Source organism: Triturus cristatus, chromosome 4_1, assembly GCF_964204655.1.
Source record: "Triturus cristatus chromosome 4_1, aTriCri1.1, whole genome shotgun sequence".
Classification (NCBI taxonomy): Eukaryota; Metazoa; Chordata; class Amphibia; order Caudata; family Salamandridae; genus Triturus; species Triturus cristatus.
Genome location: NC_140585.1, coordinates 795,330,582 through 795,357,128, shown reverse-complemented (window position 1 = coordinate 795,357,128; position 26,547 = coordinate 795,330,582). Strand labels below are relative to the sequence as shown.

General features: G+C 45.6%; 1 protein-coding gene across 1 annotated transcript in view; it reads right to left on the bottom strand.

Moving 5' to 3' along the window:
* The window catches only part of LOC146855554 (uncharacterized), a 421,570-nt gene that overhangs the window by 211,394 nt on the left and 183,629 nt on the right, over positions 1–26,547 (bottom strand). The window contains exon 10 of the mRNA XM_085653381.1: positions 19,652–19,772. Within this exon, the coding sequence (XP_085509507.1) occupies positions 19,652–19,772 (121 nt within the window). The remainder of the gene's footprint in view (positions 1–19,651; positions 19,773–26,547) is intronic.

Genomic DNA, 26,547 nt, shown 5'->3' with positions numbered 1-26,547 from the left:
GTTTGTGACGTTCTTACATCTTTCGGTAGGAACTCGGGTCTCGTCATCAACTGGAGTAAATCGTATTTATACGTCCTGAGTGGTGAGGTTCCACCGGTCCCGCGAACTTGTTCGATCCAGATTGCTCAGCAGGGCTTCGTGTATCTGGGGATCTTTATCTCCATGGACCCCGCTTTGCGGTATGAGAGAAACCTGCTCCCCCCCCTGGTGCGCCTGCGGCGGGATGTTGAGGGCTGGCAGAGGTTGCCGCTCTCCCTCGTCGGGCGCGCTGCCTTGTTCAAAATGATGTCCCTTCCTCGGTTCCTCTACGCATTGCAGAATACTCTGGATTGGGTGCCGGCCAAGCACTTTCGGGAGGTCGAAAGCCTCCAACGAACGTTGTTGTGGGATGGGCGGCCGCGGATAGCGATTGCTAAATTGACGCTTCCATGGTATGACGGGGGTATCGCTCTTCCAGACATCCGACGCTATTACTGGGCCACCCAGTTGTCCGCGATTAACCATGGTCTTTATGGCCCGGCTCTCAGCCCTGGTTATGCCATGGACAGATGGTTGCTGCGCGGTGGGAACTATCTTAGGGCATTGTATTCGCGGTCCCTCGACTCGTCCCTCACGGGGCCCACTGGGGTGGCGGTGCGTGTATGGAAGATGGCGACTGACTCTCTGGGCTGGAAAGATAGGCTCACCCTAGCTACCCCGTTGTTTGAATCTGAAAGGTTGGGTAGGCTTTGGCATACGAAAGGGTTTGATAAATGGGACTTGATCGGCATCTCCAGGGTTGGAGATGTGCTGATTAAGGGGAGGGTGAAGTCCTTTGAAGAGTTGCAGAAGGAGTATGAGTTGGGGGCATCCGAGTTTTTCCGATATGCTCAGGTGCGTCATGCCCTGCGGTCAGTCCTTGTGGAGGGTGAGAGGGTGCCTGAGTCCTCTCCTTTGGAGGACCGGATCCTTGATGGCCATATGCCAGAGAGCACGGTCTCGCTCATCTACAAGAAACTGATAAATGTTCGGGCTGATATGCTTCTGGGGCTGCGGGACCAGTGGACCAGGGACGGACTCGAGTTGGATGATGAGGACTGGCAGTCTGCTGTTTCCTCTCCTAAGGAGGTTGCGATCCCGTCGCGTCTGAGGTTGGTGCAGCTCAAGATATTGCATCGAGTGTATGTGATGGGGCCGCGACTGGTTCATATGGGATTCTCTGAGGAAGGCCTATGTAGGAGGGGATGTGGTATGGTGGGTACTTTCCTCCATATCATTTGGGAATGTGGTGTCATCACGGAATTTTGGAGGCGAGTTCATGCGGTGATGGGGGAGGTGACGGGCATTGCTATGCAGCCGGAAGCGCGGTGTTGTCTCCTGAATGTCTGGGGGCCCACTGATCATGATGAGGCGCAGACCCAGTGGGTGACTCTGGGTAACATGGTTGCTAAGAGGGACATCGCGCGCTTGTGGGGTTCCGCGGGGCCCCCCACGTTAACCGCGTGGAAAGAAAATATGGACTGGAGTATGCTCAGGGAGAAGACAGTCTATTGCGCTAGAGGCCGCCCTCGGAAGTGGCATGCCATCTGGGGGCGGTGGAATCAATACAGGGGGGGAATATGTCTTGCCCCTGATCTGGATCCCCCCGAGGAACAGCTTTCTTCTTGATCTTCTTTCCAGCTTAGTATGCAGATGTGATTGTTAATTGACATCTTGGGCCTCTGCTTTCCCCCCGTTTTCCTCTTTTCACAGTACTGTAACTGTTAGACGATTGGGGTCCGGCTCCCCCCTGAGGGGCTAACACCGTGGGTATTCAGTGTTGTTGCCTTGCTGGGGTTTGTTGTGTGTTTGTAATTATTTAAAAATGGAACCTTTTCACTGCTCCTTCAATGCACTGTGGACGCTTCTTTGTCCTCTCCTACCGAAGCTGCCGAACCTCCGGGTTGTCGGCTGAATAGCTGTGTCCAGATTCTTGAAGAAATAAAGGTTTTATAAAAAATAAAAAAAAAATAAAAAAGAAAATGCTCCTGACCCACCGTGAACTGCAGGTAATGCTGACAGGCCTGTAGAACGTGGATATTAAAATTGGTGTCCTTCAGTTCCATCGATACCAACCATCTCCAGGGTTGAGTGCAGACAAGACCCGAGCAAGGTGTGAGTGTCTTGAATTTCTCCTTCCTCAGGAAGGCATTGAGAGGGGGCAGATCCGGGTTCGGGCAGAGGTCTCCATCCTTCCTTGACTCCAGAAAGTAGAAGGAATAGTAACCACAGCCTATTTTGATGCCAGCACCCTCTCGATGGCTACTTTGGCCAAAAAAGCCTGCACCTCCTGACGTAATAAAGAGAGGTGGTCCTCTGTCAGTTGATATGAGGGTGGGGGCAGGGGCAGCTGGGTATCTGTCAACAGAAGGGCATAAACCCAATGGACAATTTGAAGCACCCATTTATCAAAAGGCATGGCTTGCCATTGCGGCAGGTGGTGCTTGTTCGTGCCACTAACAGGGTGCCCGTGTTGGTGAAAGGCCATACTAAAGAAGCTATGGGGCAGCGACTGCCAGAGAGTTGGCAGACTGGGAAGATCTCTGGTCTTCCGTCCCATGGGACTTGTGGGAGCCACATCTGCCACCACAAAATGGCTGGGAAGCCTGTTGGCCATCGTGCCTGGGCTGGAAAGGACGTGGCTGGTAGCCTCTACTGTAGCCATGGAAGGAGTCAAAAGAAGAGTATGGCTGGTGTGGGGCCATGGTGAGCGCCAACGACTGGGTGGTGACCCTATTCTCCTCGAAGTGCTCAAGCGCGTAAATTTGCCTTGTCGCTGAACAAGCAAGTGCATTCGAAAGGCATGTCTACAAGGGATGCCGAACTTCCCCTGAGAAGCCAGTTGATCTCAGCCATGGGTGTTGCTGAAGCAACACTGATGAAGCAATGGCCCTGCTCAAAGAGTCTATCATGTCAAGCCCTCATCTGGATGTGAACTTTGCGGAATCCCTGTCATCGGTGATAGCATGAGTCAGGATGGTTTGGACCTCCTCTGAGACCATGGGTACCATTTGCGCAACCAAGTCCCACACTGTGTGGCTATATCAGTCCAAGAGGCACGTGGTGTTCGCTGACTACAGTGCAAGGCTGATGGAAGAGAAACCCTCTTCCTGAAGGTATCCAGCCTCTTGAATTTCCTATCCGGTGGAGTGGTAGTGAACGCACTGTGATTAACCTTTGAGTTTGAGGCCATCTGAATCAGGCTCTCAGGGGTGGAGAGCTGGGTGAGGAAAACTGGGTCCCCAGGAGCAGAACAGTGACAGTGTGTAATCGTCCTGTACACAGGAGCGCCCATGCAGGGCTTGTTCCAGGCCCCAAGTAGGGCATCACAGGTGGTTTCACTGAAACACAGGAGGGGTTCTGTGTGAGAAACACCAGGCTCAAGCACCTCCATCAAGACATTGATCTTGACTTCCACCAAAGGTAGCTGCCCTCAACACCACCGTAGCAAAGGAAGCCCCTTCCTCCATAGCCACAATAAGAGGGGAGACCAGACCAGGCCAGTATCTGGTGAGGTGCCCAGACCACTGGCATCAGCCAGGACCTCACACTAGTGGTCTTCTTCCAAGGGATCTTCAAGGGGATTAGGGTAGTCATAGGGATCCTCAGATTCACCCCAGCTATAGTCCTCACAGGGCCTGGCAGGAAAAAGAGGCACTATCTCTAATCCGGATGGCTGTGATCTGGTGGGCGCCAGAGTCAATGTTGGCTGATGCCTATCTGACTCAATTTTGGAGCCGGTAATGACCATGGGTTCAGCGTCACAGAAGGGCACCGGGAATGGCACCGCGGGATTGAACGCCGGTGAAGGTTGTGTATTTACGACCTACTCGTTCCGGATCAAGAGGGCCCAACTAATGAAGGAAGTGCCCAGACACATCAGCTCTAGCCTTTGTGAAGTTCTTTGCTGATCTCAAGAAGAAGCTTTAGAGATTGAGCTAAAGACTTCCTCCTTCCCTTTATTGGTTAAAGACTTCCCAATATTCTTCCTGGTTTTCGGGTAACCAAAAAGGTGTGCAATTAAGCCAGGAATCTGTGCTATAAAACATTTCTTTTAATCAAAGTTCCAACCAGGGGGCTCGTTGTACCCCAAAAGTGGTTGCATACAGTTTGAGATTACATAACCTTGAAATTTTGCAATTAATAAACCCACAAATTAACCAATTGAATCCTTCATTATGCTTTGTACTCTCCCACTTCTACTAGAGCTGGGACACAAGAAAATCTTGTAGGAGATCCCTTACTGTCCTCCAAATCCCATGCCCTGTGTCCTTTTAGGTTAAGATAACTACTAGAATAGTTCAAATACCCACTGAAGCATATGTCCTGTCCTCCTTGTGTATCTGTATGTATCTCCTTTTTTTTAGAGAGAAACTGTGAGGGGGGGTCAGAAGGTGTCAGGCAGTCAGCAACCCTATGCATTGGCAAGTGCAATTAAAAAAGGGGGAATATTAGCTTCTTCCTAAGGGAAGGGCAGAATGTATTGCCCTTAATGTAGATTGTTCTGAGACTCTGGTGCCAGCAAATATATTTTTCTTCCACAAATCTTGGATTTCTTGGCAGACGGGATAACGGAGAGATTGATAGGAGAGATTCAGCTAGTATATACCTATAAAAGCATAAATTGAGAAAGCTGTGACTCTTACTAGATTGCTTTGTGAATGATCCAGATCATGTAGAAATGAATGTGCGGACAATGCAAGCCATTCTGGGTATTTCAGTGCAAGCTGAATGTGTTCTTAAGATTGAGGGTTCAGAATGTAACAGGTAGCTCAATTTTGAACCACCTGATTTTTATGGATCCTCTAGCACTCTGGGGTAAAGATCGCTGCAGTAGTCCAGTTGGGACATGATGATCATGTTAGTGAGTTATGTAGCACTTAAGAAAACAGCACCAAATGCACCACTCAGCTTGTATAATTTAAATGAGTCCAAATCATTAAGGTTGTTCTTTTTCCAAAAACTTCTTCTTTATTATGCAGTTTATCATGCAATCTTGAAAACTTCCAAAAACAGCAAAAGCAGCCGACGCGTTTCGTCCACCTTTGGACTTCTTCAGGGCAAAAACAGTGGGTTGAATGTCAACATCTTGAGGTTCTTTTTTACTTTCTTCAAAAACCTTACTACTTCAATTTGTAGTATATCCCAGATTAGCAATCCAAGTCCTTTTTTAAAAACAGTTTTTTTGATACGAGTTAGAAAGGTTCAAAATCCGTTGACACCAGTTTTAAGAATTAGTATGACGATAGATCTATACGATAACTCCTCTAATAATAAGGGCGAGTATATCCTGTAATGAGATACCCGATTCAGTATCCAGATACGAGTAAAGGGAGGCACCGACCCCGTCCGGTAGCACTGTCCATCACTGGGAGAAAAGGGGTGACACTTTCCACAGAACAGAGGAGAAATGTGCAGGTTTTGAAGATGTGATTGATTTGGTCACTGAAATAGACTTTTTGTTTGAAAATGAAACCAAGAATTATGGCAGCACAGCATGGCTGTTCCCCCAAAAGTGGGACGCTAGTAAAAAGGCATTCATGGTGACAAATGGAATGTAATAACTTGGATTCTGTTACTGTCACTATTTACGATGAGTCAATTGTGCTTCATCCAGGAATGGAGTAGACGCCTGGTGATAGCGATGGATTGCATTGCTGGAATCTCTTTTCTGCTTCATAGCCAGCGGGGTGTTGTTGCTGCATGTCTGAAATGAAGGTGAAATTCCTGGATGATCAACATAAGCATGATTAATTAGACTGAATATTTACTTTTTGAGAATGTCTGTTCAAGGGTTTCCATAACGACTCTCAAGTGCTGCGGGAGAACTTGATTATTGAAGGTACTGGAGGCCAAAGTCAGTCTGGCGGCCTTCTAGAAGGGCTTCCAAAAGGAGTGCCTGAAAACCCCATGACCCAAGCAGAAGCTGGATTAATTGCCATTTAGGAGGCTATGTAACTCAGGATGAGGTTGGAATCGGTGTTCATTGTTTTGCTGACAGAAGGTAGGTTGGAGATGGGTGAGACAATGGAATGATCTGCAGGAGATGATGCCTGCTAGTGTTAAGATTGCTGCAAAAACAACAGTTGAAGGACAGAATGTAGAACAATGTCATACATTCACCCCAGTACAGAGTTCTGGCCAAAAATCCATCATTTTGTTGCTCACCATGCCATTCCAATTTGGACCCAGCCATATGCAAATAAGTCTTGACCCTGTGCCTCATGGGAACAGTCCAGCCCGAACTGCCAAGCCAGGTCCTCCCTGGACTGGAAACAAGCATCCTAGGACCGGTTTCGGGATTTCACCCCTCTTCAACCAGGATAGCTTGATTCCAGTGGCATGGAGAGCACGGGACTCATGTCTGAGCATACCCGTCCCACTCGGGGTGACAAATGCAAAAACAACAGTTGATGGACAGAATGTAGAACAATGTCATACATTCACCCCAGTGCAGAGATCTGGCCCAAAATCCATCATTTCTTTGAACTGGGGTGGTGGAGTGAGCTAAAGAATGATGATGGATTAAACCCAGATCAGTTGACTGGGGTTGAGTGTTTGATTTGCTCAAACGCTCTGTTCATCATCCCCTTTGGTATCGTTTTGTTCGCCCTAAGTTGGCAGGGTATGCCCAGACGTGGGTCCCTTGCTCACTTTGCCACTGGATTCAAGATAGCCTGGCTGATGAGGGTTATGAACCCGAAACCGGTCCCAGGATGCTTGTTTCCGGTCTAGGGAAGACATGGCTTGGCAGTTCGGGCTGGACTGTTCCCATGTGGCACAGGGTCAGACTGATTTGCATATGGCCATGTCTGAACTGGGGTGGTGGAGTGAGCTAAAGAATGATGATGGATTAAACCCAGATCAGTTGACTGGGGGTGAGTGTTTGATTTGCTCAAACGCTCCGTCCATCATCCCCTTTGGTATCGCTTTGTTCGCCCTAAGTTGGCAGGGAATGCCCAGACGTGGGTCCCTTGCTCACTTTGCCACTGTATTCAAGATAGCCTGGCTGATGAGGGTTATGAACCCGAAACCGGTCCCAAGATGCTTGTTTCCGGTCCAGGGAAGACATGGCTTGGCAGTTCGGGCTGGATTGTTCCCATGAGGCACAGGGTCAGACTGATTTGCACATGGCCATGTCTGAACTGGGGTGGTGGAGTAAGCTAAAGAATGATGATGGATTAAACCCAGATCAGTTAACTGGGGGTGAGTGTTTGATTTGCTCAAACGCTCCGTCCATCATCCCCTTTGGTATCGCTCTGTTCGCCCTAAGTTGGCAGGGTATGCCCAGACGTGGGTCCCTTGCTCACTTTGCCACTGGATTCAAGATAGCCTGGCTGTTGAGGGTTATGAACCCGAAACCAGTCCCAGGATGCTTGTTTCCTGTCCAGGGAAGACATGGCTTGGCAGTTCGGGCTGGACTGTTCCCATGAGGCACAGGGTCAGACTGATTTGCATATGGCCATGTCTGAACTGGGGTGGTGGAGTGAGCTAAAGAATGATGATGGATTAAACCCAGATCAGTTGACTGGGGGTGAGTGTTTGATTTGCTCAAACGCTCCGTCCATCATCCCCTTTGGTATCGCTTTGTTCGCCCTAAGTTGGCAGGGTATGCCCAGACGTGGGTCCCTTGCTCACTTTGCCACCGGATTCAAGATAGCCTGGCTGATGAGGGATATGAACCCGAAACAGGTCCCAGGATGCTTGTTTCCGGTCCAGGGAAGACATGGCTTGGCAGTTCGGACTGGACTGTTCCCATGAGGCACAGGGTCAGACTGATTTGCATATGGCCATGTCTGAACTGGGGTGGTGGAGTGAGCTAAAGAATGATGATGGATTAAACCCAGATCAGTTGACTGGGGGTGAGTGTTTGATTTACTCAAACGCTCCGTCCATCATCCCCTTTGGTATCGCTTTGTTCGCCCCAAGTTGGCAGGGTATGCCCAGACGTGGGTCCCTTGCTCACTTTGCCACTGTATTCAAGATTGCCTGGCTGATGAGGGTTATGAACCCGAAACCGGTCCCAGGATGCTTGTTTCCTGTTCAGGGAAGACATGGCTTGGCAGTTCGGGCTGGACTGTTCCCATGAGGCACAGGGTCAGACTGATTTGCATATGGCCATGTCTGAACTGGGGTGGTGGAGTGAGCTAAAGAATGATGATGGATTAAACCCAGATCAGCTGACTGGGGGTGAGTGTTTGATTTGCTCAAACGCTCCGTCCATCATCCCCTTTGGTATCGCTTTGTTTGCCCTAAGTTGGCAGGGTATGCCCAGACGTGGGTCCCTTGCTCACTTTGCCAACGGATTCAAGATAGCCTGGCTGATGAGGGTTATGAACCCGAAACAGGTCCCAGGATGCTTGTTTCCGGTCCAGGGAAGACATGGCTTGGCAGTTCGGGCTGGACTGTTCCCATGAGGCACAGGGTCAGACTGTTTTGCATATGGCCATGTCTGAACTGGGGTGGTGGAGTGAGCTAAAGAATGATGATGGATTAAACCCAGATCAGTTGACTGGGGGTGAGTGTTTGATTTGCTCAAACGCTCCGTCCATCATCCCCTTTGGTATCGCAGTGTTAAGATTGCAGCATTATACTTTTAAAGAAAAATCTAGCGCTTACTGACTGGCAATAGATGAGGATAATTACTTAGAGCAGGGGTTCTTAACCTGTGGTCAGGGCCACCTGGGGGTCAGCAAAGCCTACTCAGGGGGCCCATAACTAGCTAGGTAACAAATTAAATGATATTAACAGATCAATAGCATGTGTATAAATAAAGAAGCAAAATGTACAATAAAAAACTTTCAAACGTTCTGTAAACATGAAGGAATTTGAAATTGGAGGCTAAAAATTAAGTTAATATCCTCGGATTGATTTGTGGGAGCAGCAAAAGCACACCAAACAAAATACAGAATGGACGTTGGGTGGTTTGATTGAATTTCGAGAAGCTCTTTTCATTTCAAAATGAAAATTGAGATTTTTTTTACATTTGTTTGTAAATTAAATAAAAAGTTTCAGCAGTTGTGTACTTGTTTGACAAATGCTTATGACTTGTGTGTATTTTATTGTGGTTCAAATCATCGAAAATGCTTAGGCCGGGGTCCTGGCTTCCATTAATAATGCAGTAGAGCTACCGGATTCCAATAATGATTCAGTGGGGGTCCCTGGGTTCCAGATATGATTAAGTGGGGGTTCACAGAAGTCATTAGGTTAAGAACCATGATTTAGAGTAATCATGACTGGAAATGGTATGTGCGTTGGAGATGATGGACCTGCATTCAGAATGACTTTAGTGCTATAAGGCACAGAGACAAGTTTTAAATCTGTGAATAGTGACTTATTGCTCAAGTGCTTAGTTACAAATAAGGTAGGAAAAACTCATGCGGCTTATATTACACATTAGCTGCCCTTGTTTTTTGAAGAATAAAATTGTGGTTTATTTATTTTATTTATTTGCATGTTTGTACCGCGCTGGAATCGACTCCCTAAGGAGTATCTCCGCGCCCTTTAGCACCATCAATAAACAAAAGAACAGACACTAGCCGTGTACCATTATACCATTGAAGTGGTATCCTAATTCTGAAAAAGGAAGGTTTTTAATTGTTTCCTGAAAGGAAAATGTTCTCTGTACAGTCTGATAGCTATGGGGAGGCTGTTCCACAACATAGGACCTGCCACAGATAAAGCTCTGGACCCCTGTCTTGCTTTCCTAGCTCTGGGGACGCATAGCAAGGCCTGTTCACTAGATCTGAGAGAGCGTGTGGGGACATACGGAGTAAATTTGTTGGCCAGGTAGGCCGGGCCTCTCCCAGTCAGGCATTTCTGTATGATACATCATGTTTTAAACTTCACCCTCTGTTTTACTGGTAACCAATGAAGTTTAACCAACAGGGGTTTGGAAGGTGTTCGAGGGGGTGCGTTTAGTACAAGGCGAGCAGCAGTGTTCTGTACCACCTGCAATCTTGAGATGACTCCTTCGTTTGCTGATAGTAACAGACCGTTACAATAGTCTAGTCTGCTCAAAACTAGCGCTTGCACCAAGGTCTTTCTTGTGGCGTCTGGAAGTAAAGGAAACACTTTCCGAAGCAGCCCAATGATGTGAAAGCATGAGCCCACCACTTGATTACCATGTTGTTTTAAAGAAAGCTCCTGGTCCAGCCTGACACCCAAGTCCTTCACTACCAGTTTAGGCTCAGGGACTGGCCCAAGATCTTGAGGCCACCAGTCCGGAGTCCACAGGAGTTTGGCCTCACCGAATAACATCACCTCTGTTTTAGCAACATTACATTGCAAATAGTTGGATGCCATCCAGTGTGCCACTGCTTTCATTCCCTGAGCAAAAGAGTTCCTGATCTCTGTAGTGAGGGTTTTAAATGGAAAGAGGAGTTGGGTATCATCCACGTATGACACCGGGATGAACCCATGGGATCTCATGATGTTGGCCAAGGGGGCCACATAGATGTTAAAGAGCGTGGGGCTCAAACAAGAGCCCTGTGGCACCCCTTTAGAGATCCCCAGCTCCTCTGACCGATATGTACCCAAGGTGACACTTTGGGTACGATCTGTTAGGAAACTCCTCAGCCAAGCCAGCGCCTTGTCTTCCAGGCCAATGTTAGCTAGCCTGGAGGTCAGGATGTTGTGCGACACGGTGTCAAACGCCACAGACAGATCCAACAGCACCAGGATAACGGAATAACCCCTATCCTGGAACATATGTAGATCGTCTGCGACAGACAGCAAGGTGGTCTCAGTGCTGTGTCTAGGCCTAAACCCTGACTGGGAAGAATCCAGCCCCCCTGCTTTTTCGATGTAAGTAGACAGGTGGCGGTTTGCAAACTTCTCAATTAGTTTACCCAAAAAGGGAAGAAGATAGATAGGTCTCAAATTAGACAGTTCTGTCCAGGGAATGGCATTGTTTTTCCTCAAAGGTCTTACCAGCGCCCGTTTCCAGTCTAGGGGAACCTCCCCTGTACTCAGGGACAGATTGACTAATCACTGAATTCCCGGACCTAGATCGTTAGCCAACATAGGCGTGATACGTGCAGGGATGGTATCCAAAGGACAACCACTCTTTATTTGCATGATTAATGAAATTACCTCCTCTATAGATATGGGAGGGAATTCAGTGAGTCACAGGGCGGTTGAGAATGGACTCCTGTAGTCAGTGGAGGGATGTTATCTGCTATGGCAGTTCTGTTGGAATGCATTATTTTGTCATAGATCCCATCTATCTTACTTGTAAAGAATAGTGAGATCTCGACGCATAGTACTTGGGATGCTATTTCTGCCGTTTCACAGGCTGCTGGCTTGATGAAAGTTTGTAAGATTTGAAATAGCACTTTCGAGTTTTTACCAGCTGCTGATAATTGTGCTGCAATATAGTTTTTCCGTGCAGCACGAATGGCCTTGTGATATGTCTTAAGTGAGATCCTATGGTGTTCCTTGTCTTCAGTCCTCCGCGATGATCTCCATATCTTTTCTAGTTTTCTTGTATTTAGTTTAAGGGATCTTAATTCATCGGAAAACCAGACCTCTTGCTTATGTGCTACACGAGGTTTAAACACTCTCAGAGGAATGGTAGCATTTATAGCCTCGGCAACCGCTTCCTCAAACATATTTAATTCAATTGTGATATCATCTGCAGGGTTATTAGCTATGGGTTCCTTATATATTTTCCTAAAACCCTCCGAAGTGAGTTTGTGCCAGGCTAGCGCAATCTGTCCAGCCCGGGGCTTGTAATTAGCAAAGGTGTAAAATTTAAGGATGAAGGGGTCCGTCCAGTCCACTTGAGTAGGTGGCATACATTTGATCAAGGGCGAATTGGACATGACTAAGTCCAGAGTATGGCCTGCTTGATGAGTGGGCCCATGATTGATCTTTTTTAGTCCCAGTAAGTCTAAGTCCGTAAGTAGGGTTTTTGCCTCCGTACAGTTTCCTAACTCACTGTGGACATTAAAGTCCCCTACAAGAAGAAAATCAGGTTTCTCTTGCACATGAGGAGCTAAAGCCTCAATGAGAAGAACAGAAAAGTTTTCGCATGGACCAGGGGGGCGGTACACCAAAGCTCCCTTCCTGTGTTCCTTAGATGCTGAATTGATTTTAAAGATCAATAATTCTATCTGAGGTGTGCAAAGTTCCTCGATAATAATGACGTTCATTTCTTGTTTGTATACGATAGCTACCCCCCCCCCTTCCCCCCCTGTTTTATTTGGGCGATCCAGCCTGGTTATTTTGTAGCCTATCGGTAGCCCCAAGGTAATGGCCGGGATTGAGTAAGGCTTGAGCCATGTTTCTGTTAGGAAACATAAATCTGGTTCCTCAGATGATATAAGGTCCCATACCTCAGTGGCATGTTTGGCTAATGAACGAATGTTACACAACAAGTTCTTACTCCCCAATGGTAAATTGCACATAGGATTGTTTGTCGATGTAATATGTTGTACTCGTAGCGCCAAATCCGGGGGGTGCTCCAAGTGTTGCCTAACTTCAGTGGGAATATTAAACTGCACATGACATCCCCGACTGGCAAACGGGCCCTCTAGGTTGGTTCCCATCTCATGTGTGCATACCCTAGGAACATGTGTGCCAATCTCTATTAACACCTGAGAGGAGTATGCTATCCTGCTGCTAGGAGGTATCTCTGAGCTGGATGAATAATCCTCCATAGCCCCCTGCCCCTAGCCCCGACCTGTCGCGGACGGGCGCAGACGGGCTGGTCTTCGGCTCGTCTTAGGCACAGGAGTAGGCGCCACACTGCGCGCAAACGCTGCGCGCTAGAGGCGACGAGTGGCTAAATAGCCCTCGAATGTAGAAGAGCTAGAGCGCTAACCGCTCGCCTTCCTGTGTGGGCCTGGCTCTGCCCCGCCCTCCGCACCCGGGATTGGCTGCTGGGTCGTAACGGGCGTGCAGGCACAGTTCAAGCTCTGGAACAATACTAAAGCACCTAGCCCCTCAGTGAGTGCGAGAATGCGGTAACATTACAGCGTGTCAGTAAAATTATAACATCATGTGGTCACTACCATTAAAGTAAGATACAAAAAAAAGTGATTAAATTTTTTAAAAGAGTTTCAGCTCAAGAGACTTCTAAATTTAAAATCAACACAGCGATGCAACTTTGATCAGTAATGGCGCCAAGCGGGGTCGGGAGATGCTGCCACCGTCGTCCCTACCGCTGGTTGTGTTTAACAAGTACTGTGAAGTAGATGTCTCTGGTCTAGGCCCTGAAGTTCAGCAGTATCTCAGAGAGGTTGGAGAACTTGCATTCACGAGCATCTCATGCTGAAAGTCTTCTGAAGGCAATGCACACCAGGTGAACTCTAGATTTCAGTCCGAAAGGATTGTCTGAGGTTAGCAAAATCTTTGGGGAATAACTTGTCATTATATATGAACTAATTTTTACCAGGGTTGACAGTTTCAATGAGTCAAACTAAAAGGAAATCTAAGAGTTTTTGGGAGGCATCTCACTTAGAAGTTGATAGATACCCAGCATCCACCCAAAAATTGCACATGACCAGTCTCCCAACTTTGCGCTTTTTCTGCCTCATTTAGCAGTGAAGTAACTGCAGGGTTTCCACCAGCAGATTCTCCATTGTGTCTGCCAGTCGAAACCCTTGATCTGTCGGCCGTCTGACAATGGGCCAGAAAGTCAGAGTGACCGTTTCCCTTCCATAATTAGAGTGGAATGACTGTAACTGAATTTCCTGCCTAGCACCATCATGCAAGGTGGACCTAGGAAGGAAAAAAACATACAATGGCCCTGAAAAATAAAGAAAAAACTCCATGCACATCACGTCCAATGATTTCTTGATTTCCTGAAACAAATTTCAGCTTTCGGAGTGTTTTTCAACAAAACAACACTTTTCCGAGCTGGGCCAAACAAACATGGCACCTGCTCGGCAACTTACTCGAGTCCAACCGACGCACCAGCTGTTGCTCTGAGGTCATAGAGGTGCCTGCCAGGCAGGCGGAGATGTCTAATTATAGCCAGATTTTTCGCTGACCTGGCAGGCTAGCAAGCCCACCAAAGTCAGGGGAGCAGTTTCGAACACAGAGCTAATTCACGGACGGTCCGTAAAAATAAAGGACAGATGATCCCGTAATTCTCGTGTTATGAGCTTCTCTGGTGGGTAGGAACCTCTCAAAATGCACTCTATAGTTCTGGGCTTTCCCCGTAAACAGAAATATCAATGCACGCACCTACCTGCTTGATGTGGCTCACATTTGAAAATGTTTGGTGGACCAATTTTTGAACAGGTATGTTTGGAAAGTCTCATGAAATGAAATCCGTTTCATTTAACATCCATTCTCTCTTGTTGGGAGTCTCATGTGAAGGTAATGACCCCCAGTTATACAAGCGCTTGTTTAGAGCTACAGCTTACAGCTGTAAATATGACAATTTGTTTTTCAGCAGTCAATAAGGAATTTCTTATGAACTTGAACACCCTTTTTAAGGGCACTTACATGCGTATCTCGTCAAAAATAGCCCTTATGTTAAGTAGTGGCTGAAGTGCATAAAAAGGTATAGGACCCCGAATGCAATGGGGCGGGGTTAATGAGCGGGGGGTGTGGTCAAAAGACGTGGCAAAAAAGAACAAAATATTGTTATAAATTTGTTGGTCTTTCACATTCAGGTAACTACATATAAAATAACGCACACACCTTAAATAAAAAATAAATACAAGTGAAACTAATTCTTTGGGGGTTTTGCTTGGATATCTATGCACAAACTCATGGTGGCAGCTTCCATTATCAGAGACTTGTTTATATACAGACTTATATAGGCGATATGTTGCACTAGGAACTTGTGCTTGTTGGCAGTCTTGGAGCACACACCTGGAGGAGGCAGAAGAAACTCTAGGGGGCATATTCTCAAGGACTTATCGCTGATTTATCGGCACTTTAGCGCCGCAAAAGTGGCAATAGATTTATCGTCCCATTCTCAAGCTGGTGCAAACTGCAGATATCGCCAGTTTTCCAGCGATAGCCGCCGCAAAAAACATCGCCACGGATGAGAGCAACAACTAACACTAATGATATGCAGAGTAGGTGTTCCCGTGCAAAAACAAACGAAAACACCACTTCACGATATTCTCGACGACCAGCCAGATCTGCGATGCTATCCAAAACCTGGCGATAAGGTGCGTTAGCAGCAGGGATTTAACACCTGCCTTTTACTGGTGTTACCTGCAGTATGAAAGGGAGCCCAGCCCAGAGCCACATCTGAAGACCAACACATGTCATGGAGCTACTGATCATGCAGCTCGGAGACCCAAGAGGACCACAACACCCACCGCCACCACCCCCGTAATGAGGATCTGGTTTTCCTGCGGACTGAAACACGGGTACCTCTTCTTCTTCTTCTTCTCCTTGCCCTTCCCTGACCCCGAGGTCCCAGGCTGGTCCTCTGTGGGGTTCTGGTTGTCCTCTGTACTTGCTCCGGCTACCTCCATGGTGCTTCGCAGTTGTTTGTGTTTTTTGCTGCCACTTTTATAGTGATTTTTCCCGCCTGACCTGTGGGACTTGCAGGCCTGGCGCGGCTTATCGCTGATTTTTTTATCGCAGTTGGGCACATTGCAACTTTTTTCACGTTCGGGTTTCGATTTTTATCGTCATCCTGGTAATTTTATCGCGGTCATTTGACGCGTTATCGGGAAACTATCGTATGCTACCACCATGTTGAGAATGCACACAGTTATTTTCCTGCGATAGACGGCGATTTGAAACATTGAGTTGACCTATATTGGCGATGAGTATCGCACGCTCTTGAGAATATTCCCCTAGATGTTTATTTGTGCACGCTTATGAGAAGTGTTTGTTAAGAGAAGAGAAAACGGGTTTTAAGCACACCCATTGCTGTTCCTGTAGACATGGGCTCAGTAATTATGAAATGTAAAGATGGCTCTCTGATTATGTGCATTCATCTTGTGGGGTTCTGCCAATAGGGTGTTGTGTTTTTTGCTCACTCGTGGTGGGGGGGTGTGGATATATATATATATATATATACACCAGACGCAGGAATACTACTCCCGCACACTCTCTTTGAGTTATTTTTAAAGGGTAACATAAGATAACTCCGTGTAAGACACGTCAGTGTGTTGAGCACCTACACAGAAACCTGCACACCGAGGACCTGGTTCCAAGCCTAGAGGAGCCAACGCAACCTTTCATCCTCCTTATGTTGATAACGGTTTTTCATTGAACTGGGTAATAACAACACTGCCCACGGCGCAGCTGTCCCTCCTGCCTAATCAGCTCTCCTTTATCACCCGCACACAGGAAACCCGTGTGAAGGGCAGATCCTTTTTGAATCTGGAGACTTTAATGATGGAAACCCCCACCCCCCACCCCTCCATGTACACTTGTGACTGGTTGTCTTGTAGAAGTTACACTCAATCACTAAAGGACCAGTGCTGTAACTTAAAGAGTGCACTGGGACGGTGCACCTCAGGCTCTCAGGTTACACTTACAACAATATTATGACATGCAAAAGCATGACAACGTAAAACCTGACATAGCATACCATATGGTGTAGCATAGCATAACAGGATAATTCAACATTTGTGCACCATAAAATTACGGAATCCAGCCACTGCGGTTATGAAGTTACAGGGATGAGGGGGTAACAAATAGCATCCATTCAGATAAACAATATGTTTCTAACATCTGGAACCTCTGTCTTCCCTCTCCCGAAACCACCCTCACCCCTCAGCACCCCAGACAGGCACAGCACTAAAAGAAGTCCAGCTCGAGCTACTGTAATGTGAGTCTCCACATTTTTGAAGCATACCAAACAGCACAGCTGTCTAGTTTGCAAATAACATCTCGGGGACATTTGGAAAAGCTTCCCTGAGAATGCATTCCGCCCATTGCTTACCATTGACTTTGTGTTTTATAACTCACATTTGCTTGCTTTCTACTTTCTGGCTTTATTTGTTTGGCTCTGCCTTCCAAGGGAGCTCGGTTTCTACTTTTCTTTCTCTGACTTCAAAGTGAGAGAATTGATGTTACAAACATGCTGGCTTTTGGGTGTGTGTGCTGGACAGAAGTCTGAAGTATGTTATTTTTTTCTAGCACACAACAAAATGTGAATGTCTGCAAATGAAGTGTGCAGATACGTCTGAATATATCAAAATCAGGGAAGCACAAACGAAGCACATTCCTTACAACACCATACTACACTCCACAGTACACTCTCCTGTGCAACACAATATCTGGGCATGTTAAACCACAACATATCCAGTGTCTGCACTTCAGCCAGTGGAAACCATAACTAGCCAGATTTTGGAAGTGTAGGGTGCGATCTTTAAAAAAATGCTTTGCCACTGAACCTTGACAGACCCTTCTTGAGAAGCCTGAACTCTCTTGCTCTGCTCATTCACGCAGTACAATATGGACTAATAAGCCACTTTCAGTCAAGTCTTAGTGCACCTCATGTGTGGGTATGCATATCATAATCTAGTGGGAAGTGCCAGCAGAGGAGCCTTCCATGCTCTCACCTACCACCTTTAACAAACTCAGATGGTCTGAAGCCTGAAGCAAGATCCGCCATGTGTGACCAGGTGGAACGTTTTCTATTTGCCAAGTGATGGCCATGTAAAGTATCTTCAGGGAGGAGTCACTGCTGGCAGATTCTGTGGCAATGCTCACTTCAGGTGAGCAGCCACTTGGACACCACTTGGCATCTGGCACACATACGTTCTAAATATTTGTACTTTGTTATGACAACAGTGATACACTTTCTAAACAAAGGCATGGGGGTGGGGGGGTTGCAGCTCAATGTCTGCCGCGCGCCCTCCTGAAGCGCCAGTAAGTATACATTAGTACTTATCTCCATACTCAGTCCACAAGTGTCTTCTACTGGATAAACTCAATGAAGTGCAGTAGTCTGCTGCCTGACTATTACAGAGGGTTATGCGAGCTCCCATGTCACATCAGCCTAGGCCACGTGCACCAGGGTGAGAATACCACCACTGTATGAGGGTTTTTAAAGTGAGAAACTGGTACATTGAGAAATGACTCATTGTACACCGGTATAGGAAGAACTAAGAAATATAATGAACTGCTAAAATGAATGATTAGTGTGGTATTAGTGGGAATCTGAAATGAAGCAGGGTAGAGATTAACTGAACCAACAATAAAGTTTATGCCCCGAGGATGAAATATAAGAAATACGACACAAGCCTATCACAGTAATTAATGACCTATGATATACCGGGGGCAATTTAACAGGAGCTTTTACTTATTTTATCGGCTTTGGTGTTGCGGGCATTCAACATTCCCACCTTTTAGTCACGCTATGTGTTTATTTTGCCAAGTACTGAATGGAATGTTGGAGTAAGGCTGGTCTACGACTGTAAAACGTGCTAGTGGCGTTATTGTACCTTGCTGTTTTTAGCAGGCGTGGCAGACGTATGCAGGCAGGGCGAGTGGATTCGGATAGAAGGGATAGTGGGAGATCTGTCTTCTTGTACTTGCAATCCATTGGGTTACATATATAGACATCCAGTGGATGACCAGCCTCCCTGTAGCCATGCAGCAGGTGACATGACAATCCGGCCAGCATCTTGTCTTTTTTGCAGTAGTCATTGAGTGGGGGGCATGTAGTAATCCAGTGAGTAGTTTACCCCTTTGCAGCAGTCATCCTGCACGTGACATCTTTTGGAGTACAGATCCAGCGGACAATGACATCCAAAGTATCTTTTCACGGTAATCCCGCCACCGTTAGGACTGGGCCTGTCTTTGCTGACCATGTCCCTTGATTTCCACCTTGTCTTAGCATCTCAGACAGTGGTAGCAAGCAATGGCCATTGCAGTAGTTACACAGGGCTTTAGGGGGACATGGATTGGACGGTGCCTGGTGTCTTTAGTGCTGTACGTACAGGCAGCTTCTATAATGCACTTTGTGTTTTTGTGGTCGCTTTCATGCTGTACTTTGCTTTCATGTAGACATGTGTATGAGGTGCTGAGGTCAGGGCTAGAGACCGCTGAAAGGACCAGGTTTAAATTGCCATGCTGTCATCATTCTTCTTTCATTCTAGCCTTCTGGCTTTATCTTTTTCATAAAAACATCTCCTCAACCTTTTCTCTTCCTCTCATTGCGAGTAAATCGCAGGTAAAACCGCCCAGAAGAACTACGGGTGCTACACAATGCAGCACTCCCGTAGGGCAGTCTTAGCAAGAGATTGTAGGTTTCCCACCTCGGAAAGGGGTAAAAGAGACAGTTTCAATTGTATTAATTGTTTTTCCTCCTTTTGAACAGGCTTGATCCATGCAACTTTTTAGGTTATAAAGTTACATGTATGTGAGAGGAAAATTGAGGGTGCGCTGAATTTGTAATCTAGTCGCAGGCGCCCAGTTTTGACGTTTACCAGCCACCTACGAATGAGAGGCTTTTGTATGAAACTGGGGTGAGAGATTAGCAACTAATATCGTTTTCCCTTTCACTCCTAAATGTTGCCTGCAAAGAGTGATTAGTACTATATAGTTATTTGATGCAAACCGCCTGTAGCTTACAGTTCTGTTTCTGTATAGAGAATGTGCTTTAAAATGCCCTCCAAAATACAGCACGGTTCAAAGCACATTCCAATACATTTGAATTATTCTGAACTGCTAATAATATAAAAGCAATAGGAATTACCTGCATTACCACTGGCTCACTCATCTTTCCTATCCGAGGCCAGGTCCATTCTCTCACTATTTCACCCTCTTTGTCGGTCATCATGCCACCATCTTGATTGAACATGAGCGCTATTATGCTACTGGAAACAAAAAAAAGACAAGGGTACAATTGGAGTGAAATCTGCGTTGCGTGCATCAAACCACAGCCTATATTCATGCATTTATTTTTGTATGTATATATTCTCTCTGTATATTAGCACTACATATGCACGTAATAGAAAGAACATGGATTTATATATCAAAGCAATACCCTTTCAGGCTTAGAGTGGAGCATAGATTATACTAAAAAAGGGAGCAAGGAACTCAGGGTAGTTCCCAAGTTTAGGTGGAAAGCAGCTCCTGTATAGAGCACCTTACAACACCAGCGACACTCTCAACCTGCTGACCTCGAATATCTGTTTCTTTCTAGCTCACACATGGTGATAAACATCTTACTTCATGTTAAAAATACATGGAAATTCACTGAACAAACCAAAGGGTAAAGTGACGTTACAGTCAGGAATTGTAATTATATGTTATTTACATATATTTGTTTTAAACTTAGACATTTCCTGAAAGAAACCAAAGGTTAAAGTAACATTATAGTTAGGTGACAATGACAGTTTAAACATACCATTTTTAATTAAAACCACTGAAATTCACCAGTTATAGTTAGAAGTAACTATAATTCAAGTGCTTACGTAACTTTAACTCCTGCCCTTGCCATGCACTGATAATTGCCTCCTATATTACATCACTGTAGTGATGCCTCCAGAGAACGTGAAGATTTGAAGGTAAGATTTATCATAGAATCCAGAAAGCCCACAGCGCGACACAAATGACCAGTATGGACATCAGCCAGCAAGTGAATACCATTTGAATATCCACTCCTGTCAACCACGAAGCGCGTGGTGAGAACACAAATCAAAAGATAACAGAGCGTGCAACTTGCTCTGTTATATTCCATATAGGTACCATAATATAGGCCCGGTAACTTAATTACCCTTCACCTATATTCTTCCCTACATTACTCTTGTAATGGTTTACAGGGACTGACCTTTTACCTCGATACGACATTGCATTCAGAACACAGGTTTTCCCTAGTTCGAGATCTCATACATTATGCATGAGGATTCTTGGAAGCACAGCAGGACGACCATCTCCTGTATAATATCTATGTATAAATTTCATGCCCAATATCATCCTTAGGCCAACACAGTGATACAGTGAGGTAGGACCCCTGGGGAGACCTATGGGTATATATACATCACATCTTGCTAAGATAAGAGAGAGGAGACCGAGACACACTGACCAGAGACGCTGAGGTTCCTGCTTGCAGACACTCCAGCTTGCAGTGGTTTAACATACCTCGCGGGGTGTTTAACTCGAGACCAAGACGGGGTCCCACAGTCTCTCACTTCAGCGATTGGGGATGAGTAAATCCTAGAGGGATTCTTGGCTTAACACCCATACACATGCAAGTACATGTAGGTACATCTAGTTAGAAAGGCATCGTATTAGTATGCATCTTTTTATCATGTGTTTTATATATTCCTATGTATTCATGATTGTTGTAAGATTGTAAGAGTTATATCATCCATTTCCCTTTATAGTACTGCTAATAATTTATTCTGTGTATCTCTCTGAGAAGAAGTAGGCACGAGTGACTGAGCGAAATGTAGTATATTGTTTCCACGGTCCTGCGGGATCAGGGTTGTCATGTTCGATGGTTGCCAAGAACTATTCTCTCCTTGGTAAGAGGAGATTCTAGTGGCACTGTGAGCTAGTTGGTACAAGAGGCAAACATACCAGTTGGGGGTGTCCAAAATCAGTCTGGCACCAATCCTACAGTGTATGTTGTCTAAACGCGCAGATCCTGTATAATTATTATAGGAGCTACACAACAGCTCCAATACAACACTTGCCTGTTGCTAACTTAATAGTACAACACGCAACAGGCACATTACATGTTATGCCTATTAAACATTACATGTTGCACAAATTGTACATAACGAACAATACAAGTAATACACTTCATCACCTCCCCCTCCCTAAAACAAAACAAAGAAGGAGCACCTGAAATGTGAACAAAATGCAATTAACATGACAAAATCTTTGAACCTGGAAGGTATCTTAAAATCATATACAGGCCTGCTTCTTGTGTTATCTTGTACTACGAATAAACCCAGCATAAATCTGGGCTCTGCAACATGCCTACGAGAGCTGCTAGAAAACTGAGAATCCGTAGAACTAGGTTGCACCCAATCAGATTGTGAAACTGGTTTACGTTTCTTCAAAATGATGTTAGCTTGTTGAGCTGGCACCTTCACCAATTGACACTTGTTCGACCACCCTTTCTTTTCCAATAACTAGCAGCTTTACTAACCTTAACTACTTTAACAGAGAGAAAATAAATTGACTCTCCTTCTTTTACTATAATCGAACTCTTGATTGGAACCCATGCATCTTCATTAATCTCAGAGCACGGGCCCTGGTATTTGTCATCAAACTTGTTCTTCATTTAGTTCTGTTTGGCTTTTATTGTAGAATTTAAACGACATCTACAACTGCATGGAACCCTTTTTAACTCATTTGTTTATCCAGCCATTTGGGACATAACTTAGTGTGAGCCCTCCTGCCTCTGTGCAATTAAAATGGTGTAACCCCCGTGGTGCAATGCGGTGCATTATTGTAACACCATACTTTTCTTTTTGTTGAATAAGCAACTTCACATCTACATTAGCAATGAGAGCTGTTTGAACGCTCTTTTTGATGATTTTGTTAATTCGTTCTACAAGTCCATTTGAACAAGGAGAATACAAGGCTACCTTGAGATGGTCAATACCGTATTTGTTTATGAAATTGGACATATTTGCTGAAGTGAAATAGGTGCCAATGTCAGTGACTACTGCCCTAGGGGCACCTTCTAAATTAAACTCTTTTTCTACAAAACCTATCACTGAATCAGTGTCTGGTGAACTGGTAAAATAATAATACATCCATTTGGAGTAGTGGTCTACCATTAAAATAGTATACCTCAGACTTTCTGGTAGTATTACATAAGGTCCAGAAAAGTCAAGTCCAACCTTTTCCCAAGAAGCCTGTGGATAGGGAATTGGATGTAAAGGACTCTTGTGGGTGCTCCAATGTTTGTCAGAAAGTAAATATTCTGGGCATTTATCTATTAGTAACTAGACTTTGATGCACATAAAAGTTTTAGTTGTGCCAAGATGGCTTTGATGCGCACACTTTATGATGTATTCACGCAATTCAGACAGAGGCACATATGTCACCTCTCAAAAGTAAATCATTAACCACCGAAAGATCACTGGCTACCCGTTCAAAACATTTAATTTCACCACTCAGAATGTCTTTTTCAGGCCACCCATGAATAATATATTTTTAATTTTGTTCAAAACTGGATCATTTATAGAAGCAGACAGATAGGCTGATTCTTTAATATTAGCACCACATTCACTACTGATCTCATCTATTGAGGCTACACATATAAAATCAATCAAAGCATCTTCATCGTATGACTCACCAATTGGCATACGGAACAAGCAGTCTGCCCGAAAATTTCTACAGCCTGGCACATGTTTAATTTCAAAGACAAACTCCTGAAGTTTCGATACATGTCTAGTGAGTCTTGCTGATAAATTGCTGTTAGAACCTGTAGAAGAAATGTGTACTAAAGGTTTATGATCACTATATAATTGAAACTTGCGACCCCACACATGCATCTTGAATTTGTGAACCCCCCAAACACAGGCTAATGCCTCACGTTCGATGGTACTGTATTGTTTTTCATATTGCTTCAGTGACCTAGAAGCGAATGTCACCATTTGCTCTTTACCAGAAACCCTCCTTGCATAGTTCAGTTCAACCCAGCTCAGGAAACCGTTGGCTCCCGCTCTGGCGTGAACTGAACAAAGAACATGGGAGTATCCTCTCCACTGTCCGACCCCTCCCATGGGAGGGAACCCTCAATCATCCCAACCCTTTCCTTAGGGTACTTAAGGGCTTACCAGAGGGTGGGTCCCTAAATTCATCCTGGGACAAGATTTATTTCAAGACACCACTTCTTCTTCGACTGTCTGGGCACTCTGGACTTCGCTGGACTTTGCTCTGGGCATCAAGGCTGCAATTGGGAAGACTCCTGCTGCTCCTGATCTTGTTGCCCTGCTCGTCTGCTGCAACGTCTGTGCCTGTGCTCCATACAGGAACCTTCCCAGGCTTCTGGGCATCCAAGACACCTGAAGGAATCTCCCTTGAAGTGAAGGAGCCACTTCCCTGCATCTGCAGGCACAGCAACTAAGCTGACTGGTCTGCTGATCCTGAGCTCCCTCGGACTGCGAAAGGCTCAGCAACACAGGTGGTAGTTCTTCACATCTCTCAAGGCCCGCCCTGTCCTCTCACCAAGTTTTAGGCCAGTATCCTTCGTAGGAGAAGCAGGAACCGAACCCCTGTGCACAGCGTCGACTTACTGTTGCACAGGCTTGTTGGCTTCCTTCCTCCAAGATCTTCAGGCTCCAAGTAGCCCCACCCTCAAGCATCTCCTGTGACCAAGATCTTTGTCCTCACCACATCACTTGCATCGTGGGCTTGCATCTATGGTGAGCTGCTTGAGGTGCTCTTGCGACTCCAGTGCCTCCGGCCTGTGGGTCCTCCTGAGGGTCTCCTTTAATTTCTGTGGGCTCCTCTAATTGATCGGCGCTTTCCCTGACTACCCTGTTTGTGGTGAGTCACCTGGACTTTGCTGGTCCCGACCCTGCACCTACTTTGCTTTCCATTTTGCTTGCAGTTGCCAAGGCTTGTTGGTGCTCCTGACGGACACAATCCCTCAACTCTCGAAATCTGACGTGAGACAGCTCTAGAATGGCTCCTGGTCTTCCACAGTGTCGCCTGGTCCCCACAGCTGCAGCTCCAAGGTCATCCTCAGCTCTCCTGCGGCACCCGACACTGGTGGGCATTCATCCTTCGTGCCTCCTGGTCACTCCTGAGTGGCATAGAATCTGTCCCCTCTGCTTTCTGGTACTTCTCATCTCAAATTCGCCTCTGGGTTCCACCGGACACTTTCACCTTCTCCAGCAGCGGCATCTTCCTGAAATCCTCCATTGAGTTTGACGGCGGTTTCCGACGCCACTTCACAACTATGCACCCGGCTTCCCTGGTGTAGGTATCCTGGTTCCTAGGGTGTCCACAGGTATCCATGGGTGGTTTGGCTCTCCAACCTTCTGTCTTCCACAGGGTTTCTTCAGGGTCCACTAGGAAGGATCCTTTTTCTTTAAAATTGCAACGTGACTTACCCATTGACTTGTATTGAGCCCGCGGTCGTGTTCCCACTCTGCACAGGGCATCTGTGGGGTTCCTGGTTACTTACCTTGGGTGGTTACTTGGGTCCCCGGCACTTCTATGTCTTCTGGGTATAGTCTTAACTTGAGTCGTGGTTCGCATACCACTCTTTTAGTATATGGTTTGGCCTCCCTCTGGTGACCACTGTGTAACTGTGCTACATACCCGTTTCTATTGAAAAGTATTGTGTGCATTGTGTATATCTCTGGCTAGGAGATATCTGTATGTGTTAGTGAGTGTCTTATAATAAATACATATTTTTATAAATACACTGTGTGGTTCTTTTTCACTTAATCTATATCAATAAGATTATGCTGTGGTAAAACAAGCTGTTTTACACTGCTTCTGGACTAAGCCTGAAGGCTGCTCTCCACAACTACCACTTAGAGAGCTTTCTAAGGTTGTCCAAGACCACTAAAATCACCATAAGGGTTGTCTGGATTGGGCCCCACTTACATAGGTGTACACCATATACCACACCAGCTTCTATCTATATATATATATATATATATATATATATATATATATATATATATATATATATATATATATTTACATATGAATCATATGAACAAGGCTCGGATGAGCCGAAACGTTATGGCGACATACCGCACTAAATAAATCAATTGCACTGATTACCTGGTCCGTGTCCGTGAATGCTTCGATGCCTAACTACGGATGTTGGTGATATATATATATATATATATATATATAAAATCTACTGGCGGTCGCCAGTAGATAGTTATAGTTAGGACCTAGTTTCCATAGGAAAAGCGTTTTTTCTTTTCCCAATAACTTTGGCACCGAATGACGAATCTTCGCGAAATGTTCAAAACTCGTGGGGCGCTCCGGTCAGCTCCTGTCTTGAAAGTTTCGGGGTGATTCGGCAAGCGGGGGCCTAGAAAATAGGGGGGTTCCAAAACGTGTTTTCTACATGTTATTTTCCATAGGAAACTTTAGACACAGCTACAGCTCAAATTGCGGAACGGAATTATACCAAATTTGGCAAAAAAGTAGCCCTTGGTTCAGAAAGAGACATTTTTGTTAAATGGTGTAAATCTGTTCAGTAGTTCCTGAGAAATAAAAAAAACAAGAGGTCGGAAATTCAATTTCCCATAGGAAACTTTAGACACGGCTACAGCTCGAACTGTTGAATGGAATTACACCAAATTTGGCAAAAAGGTAGCCCTTGGATCAGAAAGAGAAAGAGACCTTTTTTTTAAATGGTGTAAATCTGTTCAGTGGTTGCTGAGGAAATCAAAAAATAAAAGTGTCGATATATAGAGGCGCGGTGGATCCGCGGACCCTCCCTACCATGAGCTTTATTCTAATTGGCTGTCAACACTCCAAACCAGGAAGTTATGGCAGCCATCTTGTTCCTCGGTAACCGAGGCACAAGAAAACAGAACTAAAAAAGGTGAGAAATAACAAAAGGGGGCAGGGTAGAAACACGCTGACCCTCTAGGCCTGCTCAGTGTCCCACAGAGACCCCCAAGGCCAAAAAAAGCATTTTTTTTAAAC